Below are 13,902 nucleotides of genomic sequence, written 5' to 3' on the forward strand. Positions count from 1 at the left end.
AGACCACTGTTCTATACAGGCTATTAAAGCAAAAAGAGCATCAGTGATTTTTATGCAGTGTTAAAACTCAGTGACGAAAGCTGAAAATGTAGTGCAAGTTACAAAACTAGATAAAATAAACTTTTACCACCATTTATAAAACGGGGCAGATTTATTCACATATTAACATAGGCACAACATTTGCATGTGCAAAAATTCTCACATACAGACAAAATATCAACAATAATGCTGAAGAGACAATACTGATTGTGTGAAGGCAAAAGAATATCTCCACAGTACAGCACAAAGGCTTACATAGCAACATGTGACCAACACATACACACACACACACCACACAGATTCAGTTTGAATGGAGTCAACTTTACGGAGTTTAAAGTGCTTTCACAAACTATGTATGTAGTGTGCAGTGTGATGGAAACTTATAAACCCTCTTAATGGATATAAAACTAGTGTTTTGGCTCCATGTGTCTTCAAACTTCATATTATGGTCATTAAACTGCATACTGCAGATCATCTTGCTTTGTAGGGGAGAAGCTAATAAATACAATTCCAAACATTGAATTCAGCGAACTAAATGAAATGATGACTCAAATACATCAAATTCCTCAAAGTATATAAAGTGGCAAATGACAAAGTACCATCACCAAGACAGAATGCTGGAGAGAATGAGAGAATGGGGTGAATTTCATGAAAACACGTCCCGGAGATGTTAAGGAAAAAATGATAATTAAAAAGAAAGAAATTATATTTGGCTTAAAGAAATTGAAATCTATTTAAATACATTAAGATTTTTGCATTTTGACAATTAAGCATATTTTCCCTAAATTCTCATTATTGTAATGCATCCCTGCATTTTACTTGTAAGGTTTTCTCCCCAAAGTTGTTATAGTAAAAATTACTGTAATATGCTGATTTAAACTTGAAAGCAGTACAACAAAGACTACTTTGGTGTAAAAAATAAGTGTGTGCATGTATATATATTTTTTAAAATAAAACATCATATTAAAGTAATGATAATTTGGGAAGAAAATGTGCCTAATTGCACTAAAAATATAATATCACAATGGCAAAAATCCAAATAGTTCTAACAGATTTCATTTTCTTTAAAATTTTTATTGGTTCTCTCTCTTTGTTAAGGGTGAACAACAACCACCCGGACATGTTCTTGGCAGATTTCATAAAATTCACCCTATGGATCACGTAGAATTAACATTAAGCTGTTGTGTTCACACCAAGCACCACTGATGATACTATGGCGTCTTACAGTAGTTATTACACAATACGTCAATACGACAAAACGTCAATTAAAATTATCCGACAACACGTTTGCAAATACGATAAATTAAGTATTGTAATTTCTCACTGTAAAAAAAAAAAAAAAAAAAAAAACTTTCCATTTCAAACATAACACTTGTTTCCATCTTTCTTTAATAAATATTAAGCATTTCTCCTGGTCTACATCTTACAAAGTCTCATTCTATCCAAATCCTGCCTTTGTCTGTGCCCAGCAGTGAGTGATCAAGAAAATAAAAGCCCAGTGTACTGTAATGCACTGATAAATCCATCCAGTCATATAACACAGGAGATCAGTAGAACAGCACAAATCATCGCATAGAGACGCGCAATTATCAGTCGGAACGGAGCGTGTTGACGAGACCGTCATGTGTTGTCAGTTCAGTTTCTCAGCCCTAGAGTAATTCGGTCTGATTGTCGGAGCGCTGGAGTATTATGTCAACATGTCTTGGATACCCTGCTAGCCTCATCCTCGACTAAAAGGGATTTTCGAATCAGCAGACTAGGCTTAAATGGTCTCAAACACAGGGTCGTGCATTTCTAAAAAAAAACCTGCAACTTTTTAAAAGACACTGACACGTGTGGTATATGGAGTTCACTGGTTAGTGAGGAGGATTTTCTTTTTGTAAAAGGAGTGATATTCTTGTGAGCTGACGACACATGATTTAGCAGTCTGTCTCTCATTGGTATTCTTCAGTGCGGACCCCTGTCTCAATGAGCAGGTGTCTACAAGGCAGATATATGTGGCAATTTAGGAATGTCACTGTCAGAGGTGTCACGGGGTAAAGCACTGAAAGCACAAACACATACACACAACCCTTCTATTACCGGCACCTCAGCCAACACGAGCCGCTTTCGTTTTTATCAACTCTTCAAGGATGACAGAATGCCATCTTTTGCCAGTGTCTGAAAAGTCTACAAAAAAGTGCATGAGATGACTTTAGGACTTCAGGCCCATGCGCGCCATCAGCTGCTCGTACACAGTCCAGGCCATGGCAGCCATCAGGGTCCTCCTCAGAGAACGAGGAACCGCCCCCCGAAAGAACCCGTTCAAGCCATGCTTCTAAAAAAGAAAGAAAGTGATGTTACTTAAACAAATCTGTGGCTTAGAAAAATACAAACAACATTCAGAACATTTCATTTTTGTATGGCAACATAGTCAAGAAAATAATGTTGGGTGGGACTTAATTTTATCAATGAAGAATTGACTGAATAATGAAAAGTGGAAACTAGATAGGATATGTTATTATGAGTTCATACTATTTTTCAATTGCATCTATAGAAATCACTCCAGATGAAAAATATAAGAACAAACATTTTCATTTTTAGAACATCATGACTCTTGAGCAACACCAGGAACATCTATAAAGTAAATATGGTACCATTCAAAAGTTTGGTTTGGTAAGATTTTTTTTTTTTTTTTTTTAAATAAGTATTTTATGTATACCATGGCATAATAATTTCCTATTTTAAAATCAAATTTATTCCTGTGACGCAAAGCTGAATTTTCAGCATCCTTACTCCAGTCTTCAGTGTCACATGATCACGTGTTTTAGGGATTTCATACCATGTTTAAAATAACATTTTGTAACTGAAGGTACTTTATATTTGAAGAGATTTTCAAAGGTCAACAAATATGTTTCGTCCCATGGTGCTTACCTCATAAACGTGGCGTACAGCATCGCTGGTCTTGCGATACAGTGCCGGGCTGACTTGCATGTGAGTTTTGATCACATCCGCTGGCTGAGTGGCTAGAGAGGCCAAAATACCAGCCACCACACCACAGCCAAAATTAACCAGTGGGACAAAGGATGATGAGCTGATCTCTGAGTGAGAGAGAAAAAGCAGACATTATTCAACAATGCCACATCCTCAGATAACAACATCACTTTCACAACAGATCAGAAGCTCACCCTGTGGCAAAGCCTTTTTGGCCTGGCTATAGAACATGACATAGATGCCAGAGAACGGGGCGTCTCTGAGCAGAGTCGCCGTGAGCCCGGAGTAAAGAGCCCTTGGACCTTCGTTCTGACACACACTTTTAAGAGCTCCAGCTACGCTTACGTAATTGTACCGCCCACTCTGAAATAAAACATGCAATGGTGAATAAACATACAGATACAGCTGAAAATAAGCATTTTCAGGGCTCAAAAATAACTTTTTGAGACTTTTGGGCATTTTTTCCTAAGAACAAAAAGATGAAGTTTAATTGGTCATGTTATAGAACGGTGGACACCGTCCAGCTCACAGCAGGCACATACTGTGCAGTAATTAGCCAGATTTGTAGAGAAATGAAACGGGTTGCACCTCAATATTGCATTCGCAAAAATGCCCCCAAATATATTTTGAGGAAACACACATTAAATTTAGGGAGCATATGCGACCAAAATAGGTGCAATTTCGAGCCTTGATTTTCAATGTATATCCAGTGTCTCAGCAATGATCCTCACCTCAAAACGAGTCTTAATGACTGTGATGGGCAGCATGGCCACACCTGCCACACAACGAGCCCCTGCCCCTAGCAACACCGCCTCCCCGGCACTCGGAGAGCCATCCTGGAAGTAATGCTGCTTCAGCGAGTAAAATGTGCTGAAGTAGATCCCTACACCAGGGATACAGCGCATGAACGACTGCAAGACAGAAAAAGAGAGAAAGAAATTGAGGTGCTAAGAAAGTGCACTTCTAATCCATACAACATGTAATAATAATCCTCACAGGTAGGGATGCACCGAATGTTCAGCAAACGAATAAGCGAAAAGTGAAAACACAGAATAAATTTTACCGAACAATGACGTTTTTATATAACGCAATCAAATAGCAAGCAGCACAGAGTGAGAGGCACATCCAAAGCAAACATGTCGGCAGTGTGGAAGCATTTAGTGTCTGAGAAAGACGCAAGAATGTCAGTTTGCAGACACTGTTCTGCTGAATTGTCCATTTCATTATCTGGTTTTAAATGAGCAACGGTCAAAAAATGGCAATATTTAAATATTTATCGATTCTGATCCTAGGTACTTGTCTGCTCCATGCACAAGCACCGGGAGCGAGAGACTGTTTAGAGCATCAGTGAGAGGAGAAATCGACTTTCATGTGAGAAAGCAGAGAATCTACTTTTCATAAAGAACCTGTCACTTTTCCTAAAGAAGTAGGCTAAGTAGGTTTATGTCAAGGACGATTATTTGTTGTGGGTTCATCCAGTTTTTTACACTCTTTTCAATGCACTTTTTGATGGACTTTTTTGTTGTAGGCATATAGAGTACGTTGCATTCTTTCAGCAGTCAGTCAGAGGCTTATTCAAGAAGGGGGGCTCAAAGATGGCCAAATAAAAATATTTTTATTTTACTAATTTATTTATTTTATGTTACATTGTGCTTTGTTGGTATAATGTAAAGTTAAAAATGTTCAGTGTTAATTATTTTTAAATTGTAGTTTTGTAATTGATTTTTTTCTTTGAACAGCAAGACAAAATAGTAAAAGGCACATTTTGACTATTTAATTTAAGCAATGGTGAAAAATTAATGACAAAATAAATGGGAAAAAATGCAAAAAAAGTTATTTTTGTTTGTGCCACATTAAAAATGCCATCTACTCTGACAAAGGTCTACAGTTGCAATTAAATGAAGAACAGGACATATCTCTGAGATCAGAGCACTGGTGCTGTTGTGAGATCAAACAGTGAGCGGGGACCAAATGAAATGGAGAAATCAGCCACCACAGTTGACTTACTGGTGAAACCCCCTTCCACAGGCCAAACAGCTTCTCTGTGCGGATCACGTTGAAAAAGACTGTAATCATTCCCACTTTAGGAGCACTGAGAGACAAAGACAGAAATAGAAATGATCACGACAGACATGGGCAGAGAGACAAAGAAGGGCGAAAACAGACAGAAGGAGCCAAAAATCTTTGTGTTTAGATGGCATGTCTGAGCACATGAGGACAAATAATTTGACATGGGTACAATGTTATTCTCTGCAAAGCTGAGAAAGGCAGACAGTTTAATAATAGAGCTCATGACACTCCCACACAGCATACAGAGAGGGCACAGTTATATAAACAGACACAATGATACTCAACACGCATCTTACCAAAAACAGGCTAAAACCTCACAGTCACCACAACAACCAAAAGGGTAACAAAAATGCTAAATCAAACCAAAAGCCAGAGAATTTTTAAAAAAAAAGTTTAAAAATAAATATGTTTCAGAACAAGGGGTACTGGCTTACTGTTATGTGGTTGCTAGGGTGTTGCTATGCAGTTGGTAAAGTGTTCGGAGTAGTTTTTAAAGCATTGCTAGAGTTGCTGAAGTACTGCTATGAGGTTGCTAAAGTATTCAGTGTAGTTTTTTTAAGCATTGTTATGGACTTGTTGGGTACTGCTATGTGGTTGCTCGGGTGTTGTTATGTGGTTGATAAAGTGGTCTGAATTGTTTTTAGTGCGTTGCTATGGACTTGCTTGGGAACTGCTATGTGGTTGCTTAGGTGTTGTTATGTGGTTGGTAAAGTGCTCTAAATAGTTTTAGTGCATTGCTATGGCATTGCTGGGGTACTGCTATGTGGTTGCTAGGGTTTTATGTGGTTGGTAAAGTGCTCTGAATAGTTTTTAGTGAGTTGCTATGGAGTTGCTGGGGTACTGCTATGTGGTTGCTAGGGTGTTATGTGGTTGGTAAAGTGCTCTGAATAGTTTTTAGTGAGTTGCTATGGAGCTGCTGGGGTACTGCTATGTGGTTGCTAGGGTGTTATGTGGTTGGTAAAGTGCTCTGAATAGCTTTTAGTGAGTTGCTATGGAGTTGCTGGGGTACTGCTATGTGGTTGCTAGGGTGTTATGTGGTTGGTAAAGTGCTCTGAATAGTTTTTAGTGAGTTGCTATGGAGTTGCTGGGTACTGCTATGTGGTTGCTAGGGTGTTATGTGGTTGGTAAAGTGCTCTGAATAGTTTTTAGTGAGTTGCTATGGAGTTGCTGGGGTACTGCTATGTGGTTGCTAGGGTGTTATGTGGTTGGTAAAGTGCTCTAAATAGTTTTAGTGCATTGCTATGGAGTTGCTGGGGTACTGCTATGTGGTTGCTAGGGTGTTATGTGGTTGGTAAAGTGCACTGAATAGTTTTTAGTGCGTTGCTATGTGCACTGCAAACATCCCAATCACTTCTGTTCAACTTTAAGCAAGGCTAAGCAAATTATTAATTATTGGCACTGGGCAAAACTTGGCTATAATAGTGCTTCCCTTACAAGGACTAAATTCGTTTTAATCTATGACATGCTAATTAGCCCTTGTCAGAACGACAACATAAATGGGATGCTCTGATCGGCCAATAATCACATTCTATGACTCGATTGGTAGTCATTAAATTTGGCCGATCTCACAAACCGATTGTAATTTCTTGTCGTAAAACTGTAAAAAGTCGCCACCGGTGCGCATGCAAACAGTATTACAGACGAGGCTTTTGGCACCACATTCTGCTTTGTAACATCGCAAAACATTAGTAAATCATCGTAAATCGTCTTTATTTAGAACAGGGTGTCTCGTTTCAAATGTGCCCATACACATCATAACATGATGAGTGACATGACATGCTGCATGGCTAAAGCTATAGATTTCTGGAATCCGATTGCGTCATGATCATGAAGCAGTGTTTTTCAACGTCATTTGTAGGGGTGTGACGATATTCAAACAAAACCCGAAAAACCACGGTACACCACCCACGGTACATACCGTGGTACTCTCATGGCATACTGAATGCCAGGCCCTGGCCCATTGTTGAGTTTGACCTCACTTATGTCACAAAACTAAATTTTTTTTTGGTACACGTTCATCTTTTTAACCGTACACGTAATTATCCTGCAAATTTTCGGTATGTGTCTTATGTGTGTACACAACGAATACAGCGTAGTAGCCTAACCACCATTAACCACCAATAATCGCAATAAGCCCCAAGTTTAGTTCGTTTCGGTAAGAAACAAAGTGTCATCTTGCAAATTCTGTCCATTCTAATCACGAAATTCAAACAAAAATGCAGTTTTAATGCTAATGTGGCGTGACAGATCACTGTATAGGGGCCTCAGTTCAAGCGGCAGCACGGAGCGCGAGTGAACGCGATCATCTCTTCCTCTTTAATACTAGTTACAGAATAAACATGAATGAACATCTGAAGGTATGTTAAAAGATACAGTATTACAGAAACGTATCATATCTCGTGTAAATGCTCAATTAGTGTTTCAAAGGAGAAAAGACATCAATAAAACAATGTCATGTAGCATTTACCTCAGCCAAGTCATTCAGCGTCCACAGCTTGTTAGTTCGCCAGAGAAATTAACTCTAAATATATGCACTATATTAGCCTATATGTTCATTATATTTTGCTTAACCTGTTAGTGATGTTTTGATTATTTAATGTATGTTTAAATCACTCTGTCAAGAAAATGACAAGCCACTGTGTAAATGATTATATTTCAACAAGGAATTGGAGAAAAAAAAACAAAAAAAAAACATAATTTTATAATTAGATTTAGAAGTTAAAGGATTACTCCACTTTTAAATAAACTTTTGCTGATAATTTACTCACCCCCATGTCATCCAAGATGTCCATGTCTTTCTTTCTTCAGTCGAAAAGAAATGAAGGTTTTTGATGTAAACATTCTAGGATTTTTCTCCATATCATTCATTTCAATGGGCACCAAACGGTTGAAGGTCCAAATGGCAGTTTCAGTGCAGCTTCAAAGGGCTTTAAACGACACCAGACGATGAATAAGGGTCTTATCTAGCGAAACGATTGGTCATTTTAAAAAAATAATAAAAAAGTTTAAGTTTTATAAGCACAAATGCTGGCCTTGCTCTTTTCTCCGATGCGCATTCGTGACGTCACGTAATACGCAATTACGTTGAAAAGGTCACGGTTGAAGTAGGCGGAAGTATCGAGTCAGTGTTTACATTACAAATGTGCGGAAGGAGGATCGTATACACATATTCAAATGTCTTTGTGTCAGTTTGTTGTTTAACCCTTTGAGCGGTACGTTCCCACATATGGGATGTTTATTTCTGTGCCCCTGGGCGTACGGTTCCACATATGGGATTTAGAATGTTCAGCGACGTCACATAACTGCTAGATTCAAACTGTGCTACAGTGCTCTGGCTGCAAGACGGACGTGCGCTCTCTTGTTATCACAGCTATGCAGTGTTTTCAGCCACATAATGTTTCTTTTAAGGTTTCAGACATTTAAATATGCATAAGCACCATTAAACAATACATTTGGAGTTTATAAAATACACACTGATGTCAGACGTCAGTGGAAGCATCAATAAACAGTGAATTCAAATATAATTTGCTGACATTTATTCATATCAGACACACATAATGGGTCTACGTAACTATAAAGTTTACTCTCTTATTCTTCCAGTTCACCAGCCACTTACTTGCATATATTTCAGGAGAAACTGATGTATTCACCTGCTGTAAATCAGACTAACAGAACTCTGTGAACTGCAGTGCAAACTAAGATGGCGGCGCCCATCTCGCATTATAGATCAAGATAAAGATCATTTATAAAGGTTTTTAAACGACAAAACACACTCACTCACACATATTTGACAATCGGAATATCATATAGTTGAAGACATGTAAGCAAGTTTGCGAATATTTTAAATAAAAAAGGAAAAACAAAATAATAGTGATCCATTACGTCAACCGTGACCTTTTCAACGTAATTGCGTATTACGTGACGTCACGAACGCACATCGGAGAAAAGAGCAAAGCCAGCATTTGTGCTTATAAAACTTAAACTTTTTTTAAAAAATTTTAAATGACCGATCGTTTCGCTAGATAAGACCCTTATTCATCGTCTGGTATCGTCTGGTGTCGTTTAAAGCCCTTTGAAGCTGCACTGAAGCTGCCATTTGGACCTTCAACCATTTGGTGCCCATTGAAATGAATGATATGGAGAAAAATCCTAGAATGTTTACATCAAAAACCTTCATTTCTTTTCGACTGAAGAAAGAAAGACATGGACATCTTGGATGACATGGGGGTGAGTAAATTATCAGCAAAAGTTTATTTAAAAGTGAACTAATCCTTTAATGCAATCCCTAATGCATCCCTAATGATTATGCATTTTAACTGTGCAGGACATGTTTATTATCTGTCAATCACGTCATGAAACCTAGCACTGACACCTAATACCAGACAAAGATCAGGGCACAAAGACAGCAGCCTAACTGCAGGGTTATGTCTAGACATGGTCAGCGTGGGCGTGTTGGTTAGTGGCGTCTCACCCCGGGTGCGTATTCTGCAGGGTCTGCAGTCTGGTCTTCACCAGATCCAATGGCTGGAACAGCAGAGTGGAGCAGGTGCCACTGAGAGAGCCGCACATGAAGGCCTTCAGGGCAGGATGAGCCTGAGAAAAAACCAAGAAAGACAGAATTTGAGAAAACAAGGACTGAAGGAGGAGACAAAGGTTAAAACTAGAAAAGGGTATGAATGGATGGATACAAAATGTGGGGTGACAGCAGAGGAGAAGACAAATAATTGTGAGATGAACAGAAAGATCAGATTATGAAACTGCAGTTTAAGGGAATAAAATTCAGGAAGCACTTTAAAGGGGTCATATTCAACACTGTTGTACCATTTTATTTTATTTTTAGTCCACTGTTAGTCAATATTTCTTGCGTCAAATTAAAAATTAAATACCTGTCTAATGACTGACTAACCTCCATAATTTACAAAGTTGTTCTGTAATGAGCACTTAGTTCCTGAATACCAAGCAAGCATTCATATGTTAATAGGGCCCTATGATTTCTGCTATGTGGAAAACAGGTGAAGAATCATGGAATCTAGTCATAAAAAAGGAATTTGCGGTATAGCATAAAGTGTCACAAGATTTGGCAATTCATTAATCAAATATGGCAAATACAACACAGAAACTCGAAGGTCTTCACAAGAAAACACCAACATAAAAGTTTGGTTTAACTTGAAATTATGACAGAAATATATTGCCTTTATAATAAAATTATGCAACACTTTATTTGACAAAAAATGCAATTTATATTTTCATTTGATTATATTTTAAAAGATTCCTTAAAATGATTCCTTAAAATGAAATCCGAAAAACAGAGAATTTGAGGGGACAAAACTAAAATTAACATAGGAGAAATAATAAGGACTTCACTGCTGATTTGAATGCTAATTTGCTCATGGCTGTGATGTCATAGTCATGATGATTCCTGATGATGAACAACATATTTTTGTAGCTTGGTTTTCATTTACTGTGTGAACTAGGGAGGAAGCTTTGCACTGTTAAAAGTTTTATTTAAAAAAAAAAAAAGCAAAATGTTTTCATGTTATGCCCCCTTTAACAGGCTTGGGTATAAAAACTGCCTTCATTTTCTTAACACAAAAGTCACCATCTACTGCAGGAATACTAAAATACCACAGTGACCAACACTGACACCCCAGATAAAAGGATATTCTCATATTCTCACACACTGAATATCCATTCTACATTTGGTGCCCTGTATGGATGCCAAACCTTACAATAAACAGTGTCATTTGCATGTACATGTATGCAAATGAAACAATTTGTGTAAGTGTGCATAACCACACAATACAAATGATGCACTTCAAAACAGATTGACCATAGAGAATCACACCAAACACATATGCATAATCACACACTGACACTGTCAGCATCATCACACGCATATTGATATGCACATCAAGACTCGAGCTCTGCCGACAGGCTTTTCGGAGTGCCGAGATTCGTTTAGAAGCGTGAAAACACCAAGACACGAGTGATGGGAAGACGCACACACAGCTGTGCATATACACAAAAACACACAAACACTGACTAGAGAAACATACAGTGAGCCACTGACTAATCTGCCCTACCTTTCCAAGGCTGTTGGCAGATTTGGGCTGAGGGTCCTTTTTCTCTTGCATCTCTCTCTACCACACTCTTACTGCTGCCACTAACAGCACATGACAGAGTAAGCCTCCATCTCTCTCCTCTCAAACACAATACCCAGAAATCTCTCTTTAACCCCCTCCCACCCCCAGCAGGAGATTCAGCGGCTTAATCCATAAGCTTCCATGTTTGCTGCTGTTCCGCACTCCTTCTCACCCATTTACACCTAAACACACATCCGTGGTTTCACTCTCCCCGTTTGTGTTCCTCTCCACCGGATCAAGTGCTTTCAGCACAGCGTGAGTCATACAGTTGCCGAAGGCATATGTATATGTGCGTTAGCATGTGCTTGTGTGGATGTGACAGAAAATGTGGGTCATTCATTGGATGCATGTATCCTAATATTCCAACATAGGTTCAGCAGAGTTGCACAACAAAAAAAAAGAATGGCTTACAGATCTCTATATGACATTTGCACATAAAAATGGGTTATGTTCTGGGAAAACAGTGTCATCATAACATACTGTGCACACTCTCTCGAACCTCCAAATACAAATAAGTAGCAAAAAAAAAAAAAAAAAATCTGATTGTTTTTCTCTACTGGTCATAGACTGATATGTCAGTCAGAACAATCATTCGGTCAGTATTTGGCCATTCTGAGATAATCAGCATCAGCCAGCGACTATGACTGATTGGTCATATTAACACAAGTGGAAGGTTCTGCTTGCATCAATTTCAATATGACTGCCTTCTGAAGTGGAGCGATGCATTTGTGTAAGGAAAAATATCCATATTTAACCAGTTATAAAGTAAAATATCTATCTTCCACCAGACCGCCTTCCATATTCAACTTACAAAGGAATTGTAACGCCTCTCGCAGTTCAAAACGCTTACTATACGTCCTACGCCTTCCGTATTCAACTTACGAAAAAAGCGCAACTGACGCGACATCAGTTACGGTTTTTCCGTAAATTTAATACAGAAGGTAGTCTGGCGGAAACTAGATATTTTACTTTATAACTTGTTAAATATGGATATTTTTCTTCCACAAACGCATTGCTTCTCTTCTCTTTATTAACCCCGTGTGGAGCAGTGTGGTGTACGTTTATGATGGATGGATGCACTTTCTTGAGCTTCAAACTCATTGGTCCCATTCACTGCCATTATAAAGCCTGGATGCATCAGGATATTTATTAATAACAACTCCGATTGTGTTTATCAGAAAAAAGAAGAAAGTCATAAACACCTAGGATGGCTTGAGGGTGAGTAAATCTTGGGGCAATTTTCATTTTAAAGTGAACTAATCCTTTAATTTCAGCAATTTTGTGTGTCTTTCTTTTGGTATCATTGCAAATTATATTATATGTTGACCTCGACCCCTAAAAAACCCATTTCAATCAACCACTATTCTCCCCTGAATCGAATGTCACACATTCACGCAGACGTTAATGTAATGCAATCAATCTGAAATGTAGATTATATAAGAAAAGCATGACATTTAAGTATTAAAAGCCTGCTGAACCAACCTTCAGGTTACAGACATTCAACATTTTACATTTAACTTCAGCAGAACAAATCAACGCTAAAGCAAACAGTAATGCCACCAACTCACCAGGGCAATCTCCATTGCAGATGGAGAGGAGGATGATGAAGCTTGCACAGAGGAAGAGCTCAACTCCCTCCTTTTTATCTCTTCTATGGCCGTTGTGATGTCTTACACGTCAAAGCTAAGATTCCGACTGCATGAGGGAGAAATGAAGTTAATACCCAACCTGATTAATTAAAAATAACACCGCTAATTTCACACAAAACCAAGCACAGAATCAAGACGAACCAGAGTGACGTATATTAAAGCCTCTAAATAAAAGAAGAGGCTGTCAAGACAGATTTAAGTTCTGTTTAATGTTTACCTTTCTGTTAAGGACCGAAGAGAAACAGTAAATGAGGACTGATCTTCATCATGATTCTCGCTCTTTCTGTCACTCTACACAGCTGTCAACAGTACAAAGGAGAGCGCCGACTAATTTAGACACAGAAACCACCATTTAAATAATGAAATCTTACGTAAACATGTAGAAATATGCAGCACACCTCTGAAATAAATGCCAAATAAAAACAAAACCACTAACGTTATATCAGATCGGAGTGAAAGCTAATGCTAATTCTTCTGACCCAGCCTAACGCGTTTCAAATATTCTGCAACGGCTTATCGTATGTAGTTTTCTTCATAAAATACAAAAAAGACAATAAACACAACGAAACTATTGGAAATTAGGTGGTGCAACACACGTCAGCTGATTTCTGTCAGTTAGCCGGTAATGCTAACAGTCACCGTTCACTCCATCATTTTCAGTAAACTTTAACTTACAATTGTTCTGTTTTTCGATGTCTAAAACTGCGTATTTTCGTCCCAAGCAATCAATACATGTTAACAGAGCTGTTAAATTGCCGGTGAAACAGCAGGCGTACGTCACACATAAGATTTCAATATCACATTCCTCAGCGGAGACCGTGATCTGTGAGTTTGGAGCTACGCTCGCGCAAGAAAGTTCTGCGTTGTTTGCGTAACTCCTACGTACTTTTTGCGTAGTCTCCAGAACAACGGGCAAGAACCGGTTTCAGCTCGATTATTCCAGCGGTGCCGGTTTCACACGTGCTCCGGGGAGAGACACTTGATGCGTGAGGCTCGATGCCCCCCACTGGAGCACTGAGGTACATGCA

General features: G+C 38.5%; 1 protein-coding gene across 10 annotated transcripts; it reads right to left on the reverse strand.

The window, feature by feature from the left end:
* Nucleotides 1-132: 132 nt before the first annotated feature.
* On the reverse strand, nucleotides 133-13,889 carry slc25a38b (solute carrier family 25 member 38b). Of its 10 annotated transcripts, none has more exons than XM_048200358.1 (10): nucleotides 13,761-13,889; nucleotides 13,092-13,173; nucleotides 12,794-12,920; nucleotides 11,166-11,245; nucleotides 9,554-9,675; nucleotides 5,020-5,104; nucleotides 3,744-3,923; nucleotides 3,207-3,375; nucleotides 2,953-3,119; nucleotides 133-2,356 (listed from the first exon to the last, which is right to left on the reverse strand). In XM_048200358.1, exons 4-10 carry the CDS (start codon nucleotides 11,214-11,216, stop codon nucleotides 2,234-2,236), a joined length of 897 nt encoding a protein of 298 aa, XP_048056315.1. In that variant the 5' UTR covers nucleotides 11,217-11,245; nucleotides 12,794-12,920; nucleotides 13,092-13,173; nucleotides 13,761-13,889; the 3' UTR covers nucleotides 133-2,233. The 10 variants fall into 10 exon arrangements, with proteins under 10 accessions (XP_048056315.1, XP_048056313.1, XP_048056308.1 ...); XM_048200356.1 differs by having other exon boundaries at nucleotides 13,092-13,201; nucleotides 13,761-13,864; XM_048200351.1 differs by lacking the exon at nucleotides 13,761-13,889 and adding an exon at nucleotides 13,546-13,738.
* Between the last annotated feature and the right edge of the window lie 13 nt (nucleotides 13,890-13,902).

Source organism: Megalobrama amblycephala, linkage group LG8, assembly GCF_018812025.1.
Source record: "Megalobrama amblycephala isolate DHTTF-2021 linkage group LG8, ASM1881202v1, whole genome shotgun sequence".
NCBI lineage: Eukaryota > Metazoa > Chordata > Actinopteri > Cypriniformes > Xenocyprididae > Megalobrama > Megalobrama amblycephala.